The sequence below is a fragment of the Canis aureus genome, chromosome 16 (genome assembly GCF_053574225.1).
Source record: "Canis aureus isolate CA01 chromosome 16, VMU_Caureus_v.1.0, whole genome shotgun sequence".
NCBI classification, from domain to species: Eukaryota; Metazoa; Chordata; class Mammalia; order Carnivora; family Canidae; genus Canis; species Canis aureus.
The window spans coordinates 8,941,526-8,962,854 of record NC_135626.1 but is presented as its reverse complement, the minus strand read 5'-3'; the positions used below and the strand labels follow the sequence as shown (position 1 = coordinate 8,962,854).

The 21,329-nt window shown below is 44.9% G+C and overlaps 1 protein-coding gene across 6 annotated transcripts in view; it reads left to right on the top strand.

Moving 5' to 3' along the window:
- The window catches only part of MED27 (mediator complex subunit 27), a 200,003-nt gene that overhangs the window by 2,095 nt on the left and 176,579 nt on the right, over nucleotides 1–21,329 (top strand). For all 6 annotated transcript variants that reach the window (XR_013353932.1, XR_013353931.1, XM_077851162.1 and 3 more), the window contains exon 2: nucleotides 142–286. Coding sequence is in view for 4 of the 6 variants with exons in the window: in XM_077851162.1 (XP_077707288.1) it covers nucleotides 142–286 (145 nt within the window). In the remaining 2 variants the exon portion in view is untranslated. The remainder of the gene's footprint in view (nucleotides 1–141; nucleotides 287–21,329) is intronic.

Genomic DNA, 21,329 nt, shown 5'->3' with positions numbered 1-21,329 from the left:
CCCTGATCTTAACCTTTTAAAGTATTTCTTCTTAAGAGACTTCTGATGGACAGTTTGAAGAATAGCCTTTGACCAATGTGGTTGGCTAAAAACGAGTTTCAGTGGACTCAGGTTTATTTGCTTTATCTATTTATTTTTCAGTGAGCTGGAACGTCTGAGCAATTTGGTAGGCAAGCCATCTGAGAACCATCCTCTCCATAACAGTGGGCTGTTAAGCCTGGATCCTGTGCAGGACAAAACTCCTCTCTATAGTCAACTCCTGCAAGCATATAAATGGTCAAACAAGGTAAGGGAGGCATGTCAGAAATGGAGCTAATATAGAAAAAGCCAAGTTTTTTTACATTTCATAAATGCAGAAGGTGAGGGTAAGTCTGTCTTTCTTTCTTCTTTCTTTTCTTTCTTTCTTCTTTCTTTTCTTTCTTCTTTCTTCTTTCTTTTCTTTCTTTCTTTTCTCTTCTCTTCTCTTCTCTTCTCTTCTCTTCTCTTCTCTTCTCTTCTCTTCTCTCTCCCTGATTCGGCATGGGGTTACAGAGTTGGAAGTTTTAAAATTTCTCTATGAGGTCTTTCAGGGTCCTTTGAAATCTCTGAGAATTAATCATAATGCTCAGATAATTAATTTTTTTAAAAAGTCCTAAATCAGGTGTATTTAACCTGGAGACTGGATATAGGGAGCAGCTTTTCTGAACCCCTTGAAATCATATGCAAAGTGTTGTGGTATGTGCATTTTTTTTTTTTTTCCTGGGGAAGACTTCCTGGCTTTCATCAGATTTGGAAGAGTCCATGACCCCTAGAAGGTTAAGGACTGGTGGTCTAAATGTTCAGCCACTAATATTGTTGATGTCACTTGTACTGTCTTCCCTTCTCGTCCCTGGAAGAACCTCATGAGAGTACCGTTTATTCTGTTATTGCCTACTCTCTACATCTGGGGAACATTGTTCTAAATGTGCTTCATGAAATTTGCTATTCGTGGCTTCGTTCATTAAGCAGGCCTGTGGCATAGACCCTGGGACAGCTGTAAAAGGAAAACTGAACTGTAGTCTAAAAATAACAGTAACAGGCTCTTAAGCCTGGAAACAGTTTACTGACAAGCTCCTTTTGTTTGGGTGCTGTGGGTTGTTGTGTGTATTTTTTCTCCCTGCTGATAAAGAACTAGAATATAGGTTGGAGTGATTTTGGAAGCCTTTTTCACTAGACTCTGCTACCTCTCCGGAGACTGTTCTCACAGTTACTGGTTAGGAACTGCTCTGCCCCTCCAGTTATCTGTTGTCTTTTCCCTCTTGTCTGTGGTCCCTTTCCCTCTTGATGAGAGATGAGCATTGTGAGTTTTTCTGGTATGCAGAATTTTTTTTACTGAGTTTCTCAATAGTATTTAGTGTACTTTGTTTTTGTTTTTTTTTTTTTAATTTTTATTTATTTATGATAGTCAGAGAGAGAGAGAGAGAGAGAGAGAGAGAGAGGCAGAGACATAGCAGAGGGAGAAGCAGGCTCCATGCACTGGGAGCCTGATGTGGGATTCGATCCCGGGTCTCCAGGATCGCGCCCTGGGCCAAAGGCAGGCGCCAAACCGCTGCGCCACCCAGGGATCCCGTATTTAGTGTACTTTGATTTGGAGTGGAACCCGGGAAGCTAAGTCTGAGATTTGGGGGCGGGGGCATGATTTGTCATGGGGTACTAAGGAAAGAACTTGAGCCTCTGATACAGACATCTAGCCAGTGAGGGCTGTCCCCCAAACTCTGGGCTGCCGTTGACAGAACCCCAATTTGGTCTTGAGGATCAGGGTGCCCTGTTGGCATGGGGACCTGTCCCTCTCTTGTTCTTTGGCCTGATGTCTGTAAGTCATGGAAGAGATGGCCCAGCGGTTGTAGATTTGCATGGTTCTTATACCAGGTCATCTCCTGGTGTCATGCCAGACCCTGAAAGAAGATTTTGGGCTTGCTTGGTAGGTGGCCCCTGTCTAAACACTTCATCGAATCCAGGGCTGGGATTCTCTGATTGGCTGGTGCAGATCACCTGAAGCACAGGCATTGGGGCTCCTTGCAGTTGAAGAGGCAGTTCCCAAAAGGAGGGGTTGCACGGCAGATGAAAATTATTTTACTGCCACAGCCAGGCCTGAGACTGCTCTAGCCCTGTGCAGACAATGCTGCCCTATCAGGCTGTCCTCCTTGTTTTCCCAGGGACACTGTTGTTCATCCTTACATGAGTTTACTTAGGGATTGGGTGGGACCTGATCAGTAGGACCCAGAAACTGTGTTGGTGTGTCATGTGGGTAATGTTTTTGTAGTAGCCTAGAGCTGTGGAAACTTCTCAGTGGAGGGAAGATTGAGATACCACGAGTGACTGGGATCCAGTGCAAGTGACTGGGATCCAGTGCAAATGACTGATTTCAGGTTGAAGAAAGATGGCTTAATTATTCACCAAATTTAATAGCATATTAAAAGTCCCTGCTTTTGACCCTTATATTTGCTCCAAGGTGGAAAAGAAGTTGTATTAAAAAAAGAGAAATATTGTGTATATGGAACTTCTTGTCCTGGAGATCCTACAGATTAAAATAGTGTTTAAATCCCATAGAGCAGTGTGAGAGCCGGGGGTTGAGGGGAATTAGTCATGTCCCCGGCCCGGTGAGCTTCTGCACAGTAGCTGCCTGTTCATCAGCTTCCTAGTGCCCCAGTGGAGGGGGTGCTTGGAAGCTGCTTTATCACTGATCAGTAGAAACAGAGAGAACAAGTAAGAGATCTTTAGTTTGGTCCTTATTTTATAGCTGAGTAAACAGGCCAGTGAACTGACCTGCCCACAGCTTCACAGTGAGACTAGAATTTGCATTTCCTGACTTAGGTCAGTGTTGTTTCCTCTAAACCTGATGCTTTAATCCATTTTGGCTTAAGGTTTTTGACTATAGAAAACATTTTTCTCCTTCAACATTCATCCTAGAAGCGATTCCTACGTTATCTTTTATTCATGAATCTGTATGCATTTTGCTAATTTGTAATGGTTTATTGAAAGATGGAGATGACAAATGGGTAATACGTGGGTCCCCAAACTATTGCTCTTGTCCAGGGCAGACACCACTAATCACCCTCTGCATGCCTTCCTGCTGAGGTCATCAGGGCTCACAGCTCTGTTCTGGGGCTAGGTGTCCCCTGCCAATTATTCAAAGGTGGGCTGCAGGGAAAACATGCTTTTTATTTCCATTATGATAGATAATGTCCTATTTGACTATGACTTATTTATTCCCTGCCTTTCTCTAGAAAGAATTTAAGGTAGATTATAAGAATACATAAAAACTTTGAGAGGAAAGAGGGGAAACAATGGTGAAGATACCTTATGTATATTTCTTTAATAAACTCAAGAAGTAGCCCCAAGAATTAAGCTGGTATTCTAATTTCCAGCTGGGGATATGGAAGCAGCAAGCAATTATATGTGTTTATTTTGCCTCTCCTATAAATGAAGAGAGCTTTTTAATTGCTAAAGCTTTCATCATTCATCATTTTACCCTCAAAGAGTTTAAACCAGTTGAGTGCATTAACATGTTAAGTGAAGTTTGGGGTAACTTGCCAATGTCAGCTTTACGCACTGTTGGCTAAGAATTGAAGGAAGTGTGGGAAAGGCTTTGATACCACCCATTATGTGATGAACTTTCTGTTTTATGTGCTGTTGGCCATAGAAAAGTCTCGTTCATGCTTAATGACTAATTATTTTCTTTAGGGGCTTTTGTAATTTTTGTAAAGTCAGTTGGAATATTAATTACATGGTAGTTGGCATAATTGTTAGGATAACACATTTAAAAATTAATCTAATCTAATGAAATGATGGCAAATTGCTGTGAGCAGCACTTTGCTCCATACTGAATTGGGGAAAGAATTTAGCTTTTAACTATTATGCATCTATAGATAATTGTTCTGTAGAGGGCTGACAAGCTCTCTTGACGAGGGCAAAAATAATTGGCGTCAATGCTGTCCTTGCTGTGAGACAGTCGTGTGGACTTTCTGTGGCTTCGTATGTTCCAGTATGCCGAGGGGTATATTAAACTTACTCCAAAGATCCCTTCCTGAAGGTTCCCAGCATCCTGTCGCCAGGCTTTTGTTTCTGACTTTGAATTTTTTCATTTGTTTGTGGTAGAGGCCACTTGTGCATTTGCCTGAACAATTGCTGAGACTGCAGCTTTTCCCAGGGGAATCCTGAAGCAGACAAGCCCCCAAAGTGTCACTTGCTTCGTGGGTTGGGAAACGGGCCAGGAGGAAGGTGCCACCACTGCCGCTGCCTCTGATTTGTTTTTCCATGCTTAATTTTTCATTTTTATTAGAGAAAGAGCTGCTTTCTATTCCGAGAACATTCAGTTGGCAAGTCTGAAGGCATTTCCTCCAGTCCACCTCCCTAACTGCTCTTACCAGAATTTAGTTAAATGGCTGTAAGTTACTGTAACATTCATCTCGCTCAGGTCCATCCTTGAAAGTATTCTGCATCTTGGAGCTAACAGGGGTGGGGCTGTTTGAAATTGAGCCTCTTCCTTTAGGGACCCTGGCCTCTTTTATGTCCCTGAGGAGAGGTGCTCTGTCTGTCTTGGTCCCTGCTGGGAATCCCCAGCACCTCGAGAGGCGCCTGGTACCTAGGAAGCAGTCAGTTAAAATCACTGAATGAATGAAAGAATAAATAAAAGCGTTTTATGTTGAATTTTTAATTTACAACCCCTTTTGTGGTTTGCTTGCTTGTGTTTTTAGTGAAGCACGGATAAGGACATTTCCATTTTTGGCCATTACTGAGAAACCCAGTTGCACTCCTTGGAGATGAGAGACAGTCTGAGATCCTGTGCTGGAGGCGAGGGCTGGATTCCAGAAGGGTAATTTGGAAGGACAGGGTAAGGTCAGTTGGTGAACTGATGATAAGCTTCTTGAGGGCCGAGGTTAGCAGTTTTATCTACGATGTTTGTCACCCGTGTGTCCTTTCTAAGAGAGCCGGCTTAACAGTCTGTGCATTAGGAGGGGACTTGATAGAAGCCTTTTGGAGTCGACCACATCAGGCTAATTTGAACTACGGCACCTGGTGTCAGCTGCTGTGTGGCAGCTGTCGTTTTGGCAGGACTGAGAAACCTGGGAAGAGGAGAGTCAACCCCATCAGCCTCTCGGGTTGTCCCTCTCCATGTATCGTCAATCCCCGATTTCCATTCCTAGCCTTTTCCCTACCGCCAGGCCCATTCCTGACTCATTCCTCTCGCTGATATGTGTTTGGGGACTATAGATTCATTAAGCACTTTGTGAAGACAGTCACTTAGATAGATGTCCCTCCAAACCTTAATCGTCACAAAGTAGGACCAGGCACAGATTGGGATTGTCCTTATTGTTAGCAAAAGTGCCATTCTTAGGGGTGTTTTTTCACCAGCATCCAACCTTCATAGCCCCTGGCCCTTCAGAATTGGGCTTGCTTCTGCAGTGAGTTTGGCTCTAGGGGTGGCTGCCCTGGTTAGCCTTGAATCCTACACCCTCTCCCTCTCTCCCCAGCCCCAAACCTTGATACTGTGGGAGTCATTATATAAAGAACAAAGAGTAACAGACAGAAACAGACAACAAAACAAAACTAATCTTCTGGATTTTTAGATACTGTTTGAATCAGATGTAAAGGAGAAAGTAGTGAAAAATGTCTGGCTTCCATTAAGTTCTGGAATTGCTGCCTGAGTCTTGATACAGCGCTGCACTTACTCTTTCTTGAACAGGTGAGAAAGAAACTCTTAAAACCTCAGTTTCCTCCTCTGAGAAATGGGGATAACACTAGTGTTTGTATTATAGTGCTGGAGTGAAGACAGTGTGAAGTAATGCACATAAAACACCTTAGGATGCCTCATATACAGTGAGTGTCTATAAACGGTAGTTATAATTCCCAGGCATGATTATAGTGTATGTGTGTATTTATTTATGGAGTGGCAGTATCGCTCAGCTGTTAAGAGCATGTGCTGCAGAGCTGGACTGCTTCAGTTCACATCCTAGCTTTGCTGTCTGATAGCTGTGAGGCTCACGTCTCTGGGCCTCCGTTTTCTTTTCACTGAAATGGGGATGATCATTGTACGTACTTCAGAAAGCTATCATGAGGCTGGATGAGGTAATACAAGTGGAGCACGTTCCTGGCACAGAGTAAATGGTCTATAGGGGCTGATGTCATCTTGACAAACAATGATGAGGACAGACCTCCAAGCAGCACTGGCCTGTCTTTCCATGATTTCTGCTCTATCACACAGCTTCCTGAGCTTGATTTTGGTCTATTCTCCTGAAATTCTACAAATCAGAGATTCTTTTAGGTAGTCAGCACCTTTCTGTCCAAGGGAAGCCTGAGCGTAGACATCAGCAGTTCACACGTTGATCGGAACTGGCAGGAGGGGGATCTTTCCTCAGAGAACCTGGAGGTTGGGTGAAGGGTTGGGTGGTCAGTAGGGAGGGTAGCTAACCTCTTGGTGTGCAGCCCTGGGTTTTGGACAGGGTAGGATGACATGTGGGGGTCGAGGGGCAGCAAAGGCAGGGCGACAGTCCTGAGAAGAAACCATGGGAGGAATGAGAGGACTGCAGAGAAGGGATTGGGAAGGGCAGTATTTTGCTCAGGGCAGCCCATTTGTCCATAGTGGGGAGGGACCCTCTCATGTGGGCACTCAGTAAGGCCAGGCTCCGGGAGCTCAGCGTTTGGACTGGTCTGTAGTCCTCTTTGCTGGTGGGGAAACTCTTGTGACCTAGTCTAGGATTTCTCACATTGTCTCTTTAGGAAAATGCTTGAACGCTAAGGCCGGTATAAAAAGACATTTGCATCCTGTGCACTCGGTAAATTGGGTGCTTGCTACCAGCCGGGCTCTGGGGTCAGATTCTTTGAGGGTTTGAATCCCTAGCTCTCTCTATCAGCTTCATGACTTGGAGCAACCTATCTCTGTCTTAGCCTCCTTAGCAGTCAGAGTGGTTAATAACAGCTCCTATGTCGGGGCTGTGGTGAGGATTGAGGGGCTTATTTACCCCCTCCATCCCCACACTTAGCACCTAGAATGGTACCTGGTGTGTTGTGGGCATGCTCCAGACTTAGCTAGTTCTACTCCGTTTCATATTTTCATATTTTTTGGTGAAGTGTTTGAAAGGCAACATGTAGTTATGGCAGCATGGGACAGAGGTTTTGAGGGACTAGTATTTAGTTTTGCCATCCACTGCCTAGCTTTGTGAGCTGCTGTGTGAGCTTATGCCAGCGGGTTTACTCCTTTGGGTTTTGGCTTCCTTGCTGGTAGAATGAAGATCTCTCAAGTCCCTTTCTGCTTGAGCTCAGAGAGTCAGTGGAGTTACTTGTGCATTTCTGTGGTTATGGAAGTGAAACCATAACCTGGGGAGTGGGAAGGAGTAGTGTTTGTTCAGTGACGTTTCTGAAGCATGACTGTTGTATGTATGTATGTATGTTGTTGTATGATGTATGCATCTCAGGATGTGCCAGAACAGAGCAGTAGCCTGGAGGACTGTAGTGGAAAATCACTTTCCAGAGGTTCTCTAGACGGCAGTGGCCTCCTGTAACACACTAAGTGTAAATGTTAATGAAAATCAAGTGATGCCCCTGTAATTCTAAACGGTTTCTATCCCAAGGCTTTGGCCTAAGTCCACATCTTTACATTCTGCTACTAGTTGTGGTTTCTGAAAATTGCCACTTTATTGTTTCCTGGAATCAGTTTTGTGATTCTCTCATTTTTTTTCCCCCCTAAATGAACAGGAACTCTGTCTAGAAGCCGCCCTGGGAGGCTGCAGAGGCTACGGGATGTGTGTCGCGCCTGCCCCCAGGATCATTGTCTGTAGGGGACTCATCTTGATTCCCTTTCTGGCTGTCTTACATTAGCCTTTTCTGGGCTGATTAGGTTGGTGTGGTTTGTCAAAAGCCTTCTGTAGATTGTAACCAGAGCCTGAAAACGGCACTTTCTCTTCTCTTCCAGGAATGTTTAGTAGAAAGGAAATTGTCCCATATCATTTTTCTTCATGGCGAGTTGCACATTGGTGGTAGGGATGGAAGCATATCATTACAAGTACAGAAAGAATCTGATGTTACGCCTCCCCATTTTCTTGTCTGCCCTCCTTTGTGGTGGTGTGAGCCAGGGCAGAGGCACTAGATAATTAGTGCTTCTCTTCCATTGGATGAGTCTTTTCTGGGCTGCTTCATCTTTTCTGCGGCTTCACTTGGCAGCCACACACCGATGCCACCTTACTCCATCGCCAGCCTAGATCTCTCTCCTGAGGTCTGACCCACGTAGCAAAGTGCCTGCCAGGCATCTGCACTGGGAGACTCGGGCCTATGAGGCTGGAAGCCCCCATCCCCATCCTGCTCCTGGTGCTGGGCCCCAGCCAGGTGCCCAGACCCTCATACCAGCTGACCAAGATCTATTTTGATTCTACCTCTTGAAAACCTCTTACTCTCTCCTTCCCATCTTGACTACTCTTGCCTGAGCCCAGGCCCTCATAATTGCTTGGGACTATGCTGCAGTCTCCCTGCTGATTTCCTGCCCATTCCTACCCCTTTGAATCTATTTTCCTCTCCACAGCTCCCCGGGGATGTTGAGAACGTAGACATCTGATTGGTTGCTCCTCAGCGGTTTCTTCCATCTCTCTTAGGATTAATGCCAACTCCCCAGCTGGCATTTGGAGACATTCTAGTCATTAAATTGAGGGGCCTGAGTCCAGAAGCAGACAGCCCTTTGGGCAGATTCCTTAGCCTCAGTTTCCTGATCTGTACACGGCATGCACAGGCCTGCCTCTTAGGGTAGCTGTGAGGAGTCCATGAATCCTACTCTTGCGTGCTTTACACAGAGCCTGGCATGTTGCCCGTTTACCATCCACAGTCCGGGTATAGGACTTCATGAACTGACACCAGCTCACTTCTCTAGCTCCTGTCCTTCTTTTTCCCTTCTGGAAAAAAAACAAAAACAAAAACAAAAACGCAAAACTCTTTATTATGGAAAATTTCAAATATGCACAAAGGTAAGTACAGTCTGGTTTAGTGGCAGGTGAGGCTCTGAGTACTTCAAAGCAATTCTCAGGCGGGTCATTTCATCACGAAACTTCAGTGTTCAGCTTCCTCTCTTGCCACTCTGCCAGTTCTCAGCTACAAAGTTAATCACAGATCCCCTTGGAGCCATGATTGTTTTTCATCTTAGGGCCTTTGCACATGTTCTTCTTTCTTTCTTTGGAAAGCTCTCACTCACCTTGGTCTCAGCTGAGTTGTTACCTCCTCTGGGAAGTCTTCTGAAATGTACCCAAATTAGGTTCCAGTATTTACACCTCTACTGCTTTTCCCCTATTCTGACTTTTTATGACCCCACAAGATTAAGCCTCTTCCTGTACTAGAATTTAGACTGGGAACTCAGTTGGCTGGACTATAAATGGGCATAATACCAATCTTGGTGCTAATCTGAGTTTCTAGAAAATGTGCAGTTTCTGGTTCAGGTAGGATACGTAGTGGCATTTAATAAATAGTAGTTATTGCCAGTGCTGCTTCTAAAGGTGTCATAAAACCATAGCTTCTAAAAAAAAAAAAAAAAAAAAAACCATAGCTTCTAAATTTTTTCCTCTTTTCCTTTTTAGATTATTTATGTATATGTTTTTCCTTCTGAATTTGCTTCTGTTTGACTTTTTCAGGTTGTTGTTGTAGGGGAGGGATGGGGGTGAGTGCCAAAGGCTTTCCCCTAAATTCTCTGGCAGCCAGACCCTCTGCCAGGAATACCTGAGGGAGGCAAAGCTACGCGTCTGTCCAGCTCAAGCTGCTGCCTGCATTCCCCTTTATTCGGTTTACTTTTGCTGCAGTCACTTCTTTGTTTTGGGAGGCTCCAGCTCATTGCAGTTTCCTGAACTTGGGAGAGCTGGTTTTGGAGTCTGTCCCTGGACTCTGGCTTCTGCTTTTCCCTGCTGATTTGATAAAGTAAACAGAACTCCCGAATACCCTCACTTCTCCAGGGGACAGCTGATCCATCTGGTCAGTTCTGGCAAGTCAGTAACTTTTGTCTCCCCCTCCCTTTGTTGCACTGGTAAACTTACCACAATACAACCCTGTGGGTTGGAGGCTGTTTCTGAAACCCCTAGCTTCATTCATGGCTGTTCTTGCTAGCCAGTGGTTGCCATCCTGTCTGCCTGGAGCACTTGACACCTTCTTGAGTGTCTTCTTTTTAAAAAGATTTTATTTATTTATTTATTTATTTATTTATTTATTTATTTATGAGCATAGGGATGAGCATGAGCGTAGGGATGGGCAGAGGGAGAGGGAGGAACAGATACCCTGCTGAGCAGGGAGCCCAGTGTGGGGTTCAATCCCAGGACCCCAGGATCATGACCTGAGGCAAGGCAGACGCTTAACTGACTAAGCCACCCAGGCGCCCCTTGAGCGCATTTTCTATCGCTTCCTCTGCCAGCCTGATGAAAATGTTGCTTCAGAGAAGCCTCTGGAATAATCGGGCAGAGCTGATTTTGTCTGTTTTTGCCCCATAGCCTCTCAGCAGCTGTACTGATCATACAATGCTGCAGCTGCTTGCTGTCCAGGTCTGTCCCCTTTTCTCTAAGGTTGGGACTGTGGCATCATCTTTGAATACCTGACATCTGGCACATAGTAGACACCTAGTAATTGAGCCTTGCTTCCCTCCCTTCCCCACTCTGCCATATTTCCAAACATTCCCCAGGGACTCTACCTCCTTTGACTAAGTGTAGGATCTCAAAGGGACGTCAGTGATCTGGTAGGTCTTTGCCCCTCATTTTAGAGAGGGAGACTTCTCCAAGGCTATCCTGCCAGCCCTCTAATTGGGACCCACAGTACTGGGAGCTTGGAAAAGGAATGTCAGCTAAATGTCCAGAGCACCAGAGAGGTTCCTGCAGCTGGTAAGGCCCATTAAAATACTATCTTTAATCTGCGGTTTTGCAGCCGCTGAACCCCTGTCAGTGAAGCAGGAGCAGTGGTCAGTCCACGTGATCCCTGGAAGTGAACCATTGGGGACAGGTGTGATTCAAAGACAGTTATAGCCTGTGTGCTGAGTGAGGGTGTGTAGGGCTCAGACTGGCCATGATGTGCTCAGAGGAATTGCCCTGACTGCCATGTGCAAAGCAGCCCCAGACCCTGAGATTCTGCGAGGCAGGCACCTTCATCTGCCTTAAGCTTTGGATATGGTAATTTGGGATCTTAGTAACTGAGTGGCATCTTTGCAGGGCATGCCATGAAAAGAACAGGACTGCCTTGGCGCCCCTTACTGCCCTTGCTGGCTGGGTTGGCCGTGCAAGTATGGTTGTGTAATGATAGGTGCCAGGCCCCACTTTTTTTTTCCCTTTTCAACAGGAATTGTCTTCTACTGAGTTCATGAGATGCTATTTGCTCGTATCTTTTCCCCATTACTGTGTGTCTACCTGTTTTAGGGTTGGAGAATTGCATAGTATCCTAATTGTTTTTGGTCAAAATAGCAGTGATTTCTCTGATTACTGATAACTTGTTAGTAGTTGCCACCACTAAGCATTCCAGGCTTGGTTCTCTCCTGATAACTCTGTGTATGGTAGATTTTGGAGGGTTGGAGGCTATAGATTTTGAGTCCGTGGATGCATTCACAATGGTTAGACTTGTTATAAAATGCTCAATCTTAATAATTCCCAAACTGTGCTTTTGGGTAGCATGCTCTTTTCTAGGAAGTATCAAATCCATCCATTCGGTGCTTACTTATTGAGCACCTGCTATGTTCCGGGCACTGTTCCAGACACAGCGAATTAAACTGATAAATTCCTGTCTCCCATCTATATCCAAATCTCTAACTTGATTACACGACTTGACTGCCCAAAGCACCTGGTTTAATAATAAGAGTAATAACGTTGGTCTTCTCCCCATCCCCTTTTAATTAGGGGCCTTTATATGTCTCAGTTTACCAGTCTTTACCATCAGAAAGGAGCATAACTCATGGCATGCTGGGTGACTTAACTGGCATATGTAACTGATCTAGAACACTGTCTGAACATAGAGGAAATTATGTCTTGGAGTCTTGATATCTTAAATATCATCCTGTTTTTATAGCTTGGTGCATTTTAATTCTGTCATATGCTTAATGCAAATGCAAATTTATTGCTAGTAATATACAGTTTTCTGGTTTACTTGCCCTTGGCATGTCTCCTATTTGCCCTTATCCTGGTCCATTGTAAGGCTGCATTTACTTAAGGGGTTCTCATTGATTTCTAGAGGACAGTAAATATGTATCTTATGTTTGTGTCCAGAGGGGGAAAAAACACTCATTCAGCTTCAGAGTATGCCCTCCTTGCAGCTATTGACCTCAGACCTGACCCAGTTGGTCTGTTTCTATCATAAGAGAACACTCCGTGTGTTCTTCGTGATAATGCGTTAGTGATTCTTATTCACGCCTCGGTCTGTTTAAACTTCATTTAAATACCTGAAGTCTTGAGGAACATTTTGCCCATGGGTGACAGTGGCCTTCTGTACTGGCTTCAGCACCTCACCCGGGGTCAGGCTGGGCCCACTGAGTGCACTGTGCTCTCTGATTGCTTGACTGCCTGCCTGGTTGTCCATCCAATTATTTCTCCATCTCACCATTTAAAGCCACATTTTATAATTCAGTATGCTTCCTGCAGTTGAATGCATTGATTCCAAATCCTGCATCATCCATAGTGTCTGTGATGAGAATTAGAATCACCTGAGTTTCAGGAGAGACCAAATTCTCAACTTCTTCCCAGGGAGCAGAAAACGATTAAGTGACCATTGACGAGTTATGTTTAGTGATTCAGTTAGACGTGCATTTGTCTGTTAAAATCACTGCAGTAGTCTCTGTATGTTATGGTTTCTCTCCACATTTCTCCACCTGCAAAATGAGTTTGAAGACACTTTTTTCCTTGGGGGATGAGTGCACTGAGCACCAGGCCAGCGCTTAGTAGGCACTCAGCGGTGTTAATTTTCCTTTGGTCACCGTGTATTCCCATCCACTGTGCCCTCCACCCTAAACATGTAACTCTTGCCAGCAGAGACATTCCTCTTTAGCTAGGTCACCCCCAGGCTTGGTATGGATAGCAAAAATGCTAGCCCTGAATGCCTTTAAGATGTTAAAAGAAACCACAGAGGATTATGGAGGCCAGTACTTTCCTATTCCTTGTTTTCCCAGTCTAAAACAGAGCAGTCCATGTTCATTTTAATTGCTTGGATGAGCTCAAACATTGAGATTTTAATGCATTTTCACAGTCGCTCAGACGGCGTAACTACATTATTCTGCTGGCAGTTCATTGGAATTCTTGGCCAAAATGCTGTACTTGGGGACCTCTGCTTATAAACCTGGGATGTGGTAATTTCCCAGCAAGATGTATTGTGGGGAATGTTGTGTTTCCTGTTGAGATTTCCTCCAGACAGTGAAACGTTGTCCTTCTCAGTGCTGTAGTCATGGGCATGGATTGTTTTCGAGGAAGGTTTTCAAAGCTTTTGGTTAGCAGAGGTGTCTCGGGGGAGTTGCTTTTATTCTGATGAGTCACAGAATGGGAAAGGCCTCTCGAAAACCTCCAGTTTGCTCTTGGTCCTGATGGAACATCGGTCCCTGTGCCTGGTGTGGGCTGGTGGGCAGGTCCCAACCACTGCACCACCTGTCCCTTGCTCCCACCCTGTGGGTAACAGGCCAGCCTCACCATGGGTGACATGTGGAGAGCTCCGTCCAGTGGACAGCTAGAAATGCCAGACTCCAGGGTCGTTAAGGAAAACCAAAGCTGAACCAGGCAACATCCCTGCCTTCTGGCGATTTTGCTGAGTCTACACCCCAGCTGCCCTAAGCCCTCACGTTTCTGGCACTATGCTTATACTGTGGTTTCTGGCACTTAGCATGGAGCCCCGTACAGTAAACATGGAGTGAGTTTTTGTTGCCAGATGGATGAGGGCATGCTCCCACCCTACTTTGGGCCATCTTGTATGGCTGGGTCATTTGCAATAGTCTCCTAACTGGCTTCCCTATGTCACCACCTCCTGTCTTTCCCCGCACTGTCAGAATGACCTTTAAAAATGCAAGTTTGATCACCTAAGTCTCCTGCTTAAAATGAGTCGATGATTACTGTGGTAGCATTAAGACATACTTCATAATGTAGTTTGTAACGGTCTGAATGTGACCCCTGTGCCCTGGCACTTAGCCACCTTGAAGCACCATACTTAACCTGTTTGCCTTCCTCCCTTCACTCATCCTGTTTAAATGGGCTCCACACCTCCTTTTTTGTTTGGCTCATACTTCCTCATTTTTTCTCGTCTTTATAATCACATACTTGGGAGAGTCTTTAAGTCCCAAATCAGGGTACCCTACTGTGTACTTCTGCAGCCTGCACCGTTTCCCACATCATGGTGTGACTCCCGTTGAGCTGTAAGTACTGATTGCTCGGACTGGGGACAGGGACACGTCTGCCTGTTTGCATTGTCTTTCCAGTGGCCAGCAAGGCCCATCAGAAGAAAACCAAGCAATAGGACATTTCTAGTTAAATAAGTCACTTAATTATCTTTGAAGTCAATATTATAATTTCTAATTAAATGTGTTTTTGAGGGGAAAAGGTGGGGGCTTAGGTAGGATTTCAGGTCCTACTTTCTTTAGGCTTGGGTAGAGATGACTTTTAACCACTGTGTTTCCTGAGCACACAGCTGCTGAGATGTCTTTATTTGGTTTGTGCATTCCACTCACAGCTTGACTTGCTGAAGGATAATGCATATTAAGTTGTTTTTTTTTTTTCTTTTTAAACTAGTTTGGGGATACAAACAGAAGGCAGATTATCTTGATTATTTTGAGGCAGATATGAAAAGGGCAAAGAAAGCATACAGTGAAAGTTATAGAGGTCCCTTATATTTAATTTAGTACTTGCTGCTTCTCAAGCTTGGAAACATTCCTCCTCTCATCAGCCCCGGGAGAGGCAGCCTAGTGTGGCCTTAAAAGCATGAGCTCTGGGGCCAGATTACCTGGGTTCAAGTCCCGCTTCTTCCCTCTATTGCTTGTGACCTTGGGCAACTTACTCCTGTTTCCTGATCTGTAAAATTAGATTGATAACAATATCTCCCTCAGGGTTGTTGTGAAGATCAAAAACCCATCCTATGTGAGGATCAGAAGCATGGGATCCCTGGGTGGCTCAGTGGTTTAGCATCTGCCTTTGGATCAGGGCATGATCCTGGAGTCCCGGAATCGAATCCCACATCGGGCTTCCTGCATGGGGTCTGCTTCTCCCTTTGCCTGTGTGTCTGTCTCTCTCTCTCTGTGTCTCTCATGAATAAATAAATAAAATCTTTAAAAAAAATAAAAGAAGCATGGCTGAGAAGCTCCCTTATTGCCAAAGATTCTCTAGTAACACTGCATCTTTGCCTTATTTCACTAAAGAGGGAACTCCCACTCCTAAAAGATCAGTGACCCGCCCCCAGCCACAGGTGTAGGTGACCAAGGGGATTCATACATCATCTGATTCCCTGATCCATTTATTCTGTAGTCTGCTTTTGCTGTCTCAACAAAGTAAAATTTTGGGATAGAAACTTCCAAAGATTTACTAACAATTATAGAATCTATGTTCCTGAGCATTTATATAAATCACAGAGGTCGTTGTCAATAATTTAAGTATATAAATTGGCTGGCAAAGGAGAATCTCTTACATGAATCCTAACTCCCTAATTTACCTGTATTATGTTATATTTGCAGGTATAAATTTTTTAAAAATTTTTTTATGGTATTGGCTTTAAATTTGAATGGCTGAAGCATAACTGAGCTCCACAAACCTTTAGGACCACAGACATGATATCTGATCTTGGTTATCACAGCACTCATCCATTCTTGTGGCTTCTGCTACCATGTGGCAGAGACAGCAGGGAGGGAATTTAAGCATTTGATTGTGGGGAGGGCCGAACTGTATATTCTGTGCCTGTTACTTTTCCACTCTCTCCCACTCTCACTGGTGCTTACCTGTCTTTATTTGATAAAATATGTGTTATAAAAGAGGCCCTTCACAAAAGGCAGGAGTTCTCAATTTGGGGTTTGTGGTCAGGCCTCTGTTGGGTCCTTGAATGTATGTAGGCACACTTTCCAGGAGAATAAGCCTTAGCTATCCTCCAGGTTCTTTCAGAGGCCTATGGCTCCAGCAAGTTTAAGAGCTACCACTATGGAGGAAGAGTATTTGTTCTTTTATTTAGCTGGTAAACAAAGCATTTTATTAATAAAATATTTACACCCTTCTTTCACTACAAGTTTTTTAGTGATTGAGCATGTTTTACTCTGAAAATTCTTATAGAATACTGAAGCTGAAACAATATAGTTCTAAAGTATGCCAAATCAACCTTCATTTGCAAAAACTATCTCCTACCAGCATAAGTATAAAAAGCAAAATCTTACAACAAAAATCAGAAGGTCTAGGAGAATTGTTCTTTTTATATCACGTCACCTACAACTCCCCCTGACCCAGCCTGGATTGATCCTGCCAAGGCTGGCTTCAGAGGGCCAGGGCCAGCAGGTGAGATTGTGTGTGTGTGTGTGTGTGTGTGTGTGTGTGTGTGTGTGTGTGTGTGCACGTGCACTCATGTGCGTATGCGTATGTGCGTGCTAGTGTGAATGAGGTCTTCGTAGTTCTGGCTTCCTATCTGATCTGAGAACTTGTTTCTAGAGTTGTGTTTCAGCCTCCATCTCATGGCTTCACCATTTTCTTGTCCCTCCTTCGAATGGTCCTTCCTTTGCATCCTCCCTTTTCTTCCCTAAAGTGTCTTTCTGTGTTGCAGAAGTGCTTGCAGACATAGGAGGCTCATATCGGTCCTAGTTGATGAAGGGTAACTCTGGGGCTGCTTTGGGGTGATGTGGGACAAAGGTAAGACTTGTGGATCCCTTCCTCTGAAAGAAAGGAGGAAAATGTTTCGAAACTGTATTTGAAAGTTGAATTTTGAAGCTGAGCAATGTAGTAAGATTGGTGGAGTCTGATGAGTTTCCTGCAGAAGCTAAGAGGGGGTGACTCTGTAATGAGGGATCCACAGAAACATGATAATTGAGTGGGATTGTGTAGTGGTCCCAGTAACACACACTATCTCTGTGTGCTCAGTCCCTTGGCCAATGGAAAGAAGGACACATGTGAATTGGCTTGCATAGAGTTTGCGTGATGGCATACCTGTGTCCCCTGGGCATAGATGGAATCTGTAGCCAGAAACCCAAGGTGCTGCTGTACAGCTTTTTTGTCCATTCTTGTTATTTGTTCCTGTGGCCCGGCTTCTTCTGGCTGTGTCTGTGCTGGTGGTCATGTGTTTGCAGTTCTATGGGATGGTGTGTCACTGCTATTTCACCCCGTAGCAGGGATCCACTAATTCTGCCATTCATCTCGACACTTGGGATCACATTTTTGCTCCTCACTTATGCTTTTACAGAAGGAATGGAAACTGAATTTTCATTAATTGGTTAATATTTTTGAACCTCCCCTCGAACCTCCCCTCCCTCCCTGGCAGGGTAGATATGTAGACTGAATCCAGGCTCTGCAGTTTATTTACTGTGTGACCTTGGGCAGGCCCCTGGGTCTCCTTTGAGCTCAGTTTCCACATCTTTAAATGGGAGTGATAATAGTTCTTACCTTCTTGGGTGATCGGCATTAGGTAAAGAACTTACTAGCTCTGAGTAAGTGTAAGCTCTCAGGAGCTTGCTAATGAACTATATTAGCAAAGATTGATACTAATAAACTGATACTAACCTGACGTCCTAATAACAATTCCCAGGAGGTTGGTAAGAGAGGGCATGAGGCCCAGTCACACATCTCAGTAGACAGAGATCTTGGGCTGTGTTTTGGGCAAGGCATATTAATGGCTGCCCCCCCCCCCCCCCCCCAGTCTTTGCTTTCCCGAGGATTTATTTCCAACCATGATGTGTAAATGGCTGTGGGTGTTCAGGCTGTAATGGATCTTGTGTTTAAGGCTTCCATTGTCACGGCTCAGCAGAACCTCCCTCCGCCCGCCCCTCAGATGGCTCAGCGCGTGACTTCACCTCCTCTACCCCCATCACCTGCCAGCTCCGATTGGGGGCTGTGACACGCAGCCTTGGAGCGGTTGGCAGGTTGGCCTTAGGAGAAGCTAGGCACTGGAGCTTGCCAGTGCAATTTGTAATTGATTAATTTATTTAATCTAACTATCTTGTATAAACCTGAGAAGATAATTATGCACAAATTACTATTTAAACTTGAAGCTTGTCTTCCTTTAACTAAGCCCCATGCTGGTCTATAGCTCTTCACTGAAGTCATTCTGAGGGTGATTCTTTCTCCTCTTGCCCTCCCTGAGATTCCAGCCTCTATCCAAAGTAAATACTCTAGTTTGAGTTAGAAGCTTTTAAGAGTGGGAAAGCACTTGTTTGGATTCTGATCCTGTAGATCACGTCTCACTTGTGGAGAACTGTTCTCTTTTATCTTCATCTGTGAGTTAATTTCATTTTCTCCGATGTAGTGAAGATATGTCGTCCATCTACCACCACTGCTGCTTCGTTCTTTCAGATACGGCAGGATTTCCAGGACGAGGCCAGAGTGGGTTTATTAGTTCTTTTCAGGGATGGGAAGGCAGTGTGGACAGTGAGGAGGAGCACATGCACCAAATTCCTTCTGTTTTACTGGATGTAATGTGCCATTGATTGTAAGATGCCTCATTACTTTATGTACCACTGAGAAAGACAAAGCATGGCCATAGATAAATTTTCAAACACCATGATCATAAGATGCATCATGATTTCAGAAGGTTTTAGAATAAGTGAAATATGCTATACTCATAATGGGGTCTGGTTATAAAATCCTTAGCTTGTCACTGAAGTTGTAGAGTTGTGCATTTGGAGGGCCCAGACGTTTTTGTCATATAATGCCCTTCACATGACCTTCCAATTGCTAAAAATAATATGCACTTTGCCTCTCTTTGCGTAGGGAGAGGGGACGAGAATCCCTATATAGTATGTGTCATATCACGTTTTTTATGTATGGCTCTCAAATGCTCACATTCAACATATTTTTCACTCAGCCTAATATAAAGATTTTACTTTCATAATTGGTGGCCAAGTCTTCTGTAATTCTTAATGTTAAAAAAGATAAGATTGGTATGTTTGATATTTTTTCCTCCTTGGGCACAGAGCATTCCATTTTTGTGAATATGGGGAGCCACAGTCATGACCTCTCCATCAGGGTCATCAAGGAGAGGCTGAGGAAGTTAAGGGGGTGCACTGATTTTTCTGGCATCTCAAAGAAGGATAAACTCAGTTTTCTGCCTTCAGAGGGCTTACCGGTACTAAATTCAGGGAGTCTTTTTATTTTGATCAGTAATGCTTGGAGTCACCTGCTAGAAAACCTCAGGTGTAGGCAGAATTTTCTTGTTGCTAATTTTGTATCTGGAAATTGAAGTTGTTGCCTCTCATTGGCTTCGATATGCGCTCATATTTATCCTAGAGTAATTGAAGTTTACTGAGGTCTCACCTAAATTATTCCTGATTATTTCAGGCAGAAGGAAACTGGCCACATATGCAGGGAAATATTTAAATGCCATACCGAGGGCAGCCCAGGTGGCTCAGCGGTTTAGTGCCGCTTTCAGCCCAGGGTGCGATCCTGGGATGTCGGGCTCCCTGCATGGAGCCTGCTTCTCCCTCTGCCTGTGCCTCTGCCTCTCTCTCATGAATAAATAATAAAATAAAATCTTAAAAAAAAAAAAGCCATACCAAGTGGGTCTGTGCAGCCCAGCTTTGTGTTCCTTCGTTAGGGTATACTGAGCACTTTCATACCTTCTCTGGGGCTGTGCCCGTGTGTGGTTCCCTCATAGAAATGATTGTCACAGTACATGATAGCCCAGACTCCCACCCGTGATCTCACTTGGTCCTCCCAGTGACTTGTGAATCAGGCCAGTTGAACATGGCTGTCCCTGCTGGTTTGCTGAAGACCTCAAGGCTCATGGAAAGCCTTGCCTGAAACCAGACAGCTTTGAATTGTCCACAACCTGGGCTTTTTCCCTGACCCTTTAGAGTTTGAGGAGATCCAGACAAGCCCCAACACTTTAAATAATCCTGCTTCATGGAATTGGCTGAGGATCATCATGGGTGATGCAGGCTTACTTTTGCCTTTGTCTAGACTCCTTTGGTTGCAAGGAAGAGATTCACTTGAGTTCATGGAAGCAAAAAGGGGGCATTTATTGGGTGTGTTTTGGCATCAGCAGGAAATAGAGCCAGGCCTTCCCAAGCAGTTGGCACCAAAAATCAGAGAGATATCAGGAACCAGAGCAACTGCTCAGCCAGCCTTGGCACTCCAGGACTGACCCATGGCTCCTGTCCTGCCTCTTTGTGTGTCTCTATCAGGTTTTCCAGTGCAGGCAGATGCTGACAGGTGCCCTTGGGGAGTAGGACACCCTGGGCCTCTGACTTTACAATACTTATGTTTTGGTGAACTGTGGGCCGGATAAAGAACCTTTTAGTTCCACACTCCAAGAGAGAGTCTGGAGTCCACTGTTTTTTTTTCTGGTCTAATGACTGTGTCCACGGAGATGGGCCGCACTCAGAGGAAGAGGTCTTGTGGAGGTAGCCCAGAGGCGGCCTCTGCCGTGCCCTCCGTTCCCACATCTGTACCTTCCTCTGTTTGACTCTGAAAGTTGGAAAGTTGCTTTTCGAAGTGGCACTTACCTGCTGGGAAGGTGGGAATACTTTCCCCTAGCAGTACTCGTGTCATTGCTGGGACGGGAGATGGGTCCTTGCTTGACCGTCCACCAGTGTGTCTGCCGCAGGGGTCGGAGTTCTATTCTTCCTCTTCCCTATCATGACTGCACCACTAGGAGTCCGTTCAGATGTCAGAAGATTGATCTGAATTGCTTGCAGGAGCAGGATATGTTTTAGGACTAACAATGAGCTGCAGAAACTGCCGGCATTGTCCTGTGTAACCACAGGGTCTGTGATGAACACAAGACATGAACAGCGCGCCGTAGTTACTGTGGTGGAAATGGGAGCGAGGGTTCTGCCTTTTCACGGGGAGGGTAAAATCTCAGCGTGAGCTCCGCAGTTGTGTGCCCTGTTGACCGGGCACTCGGGCTCTGTCTGAGGCCAGTTCACACTCTGCCTCAGCCACTTCCTCCCTGGGGCTCTTGGGGCAGACGGCTAACCTCTTTGTGCCTCCTCCTCTGCAAGACGGGCCTCACCACAGCAGCTGCCTCACTGGGTTGTGGTCCGGGTTCAGTGAATTGATACACGTAAAGGAATTAGAATGATATGTGGCATATAATAAGGGCTCAATAAATAGCCTTTTTTTTTGTTTTTAAAGATTTTATTTATTTGAGAGAGAGAGCAAGAGAGCATGAACAGAGGGGAGAGAGAAAAGCAGCCTCTCCACGGAGCAGGGAGCCTGATGTGG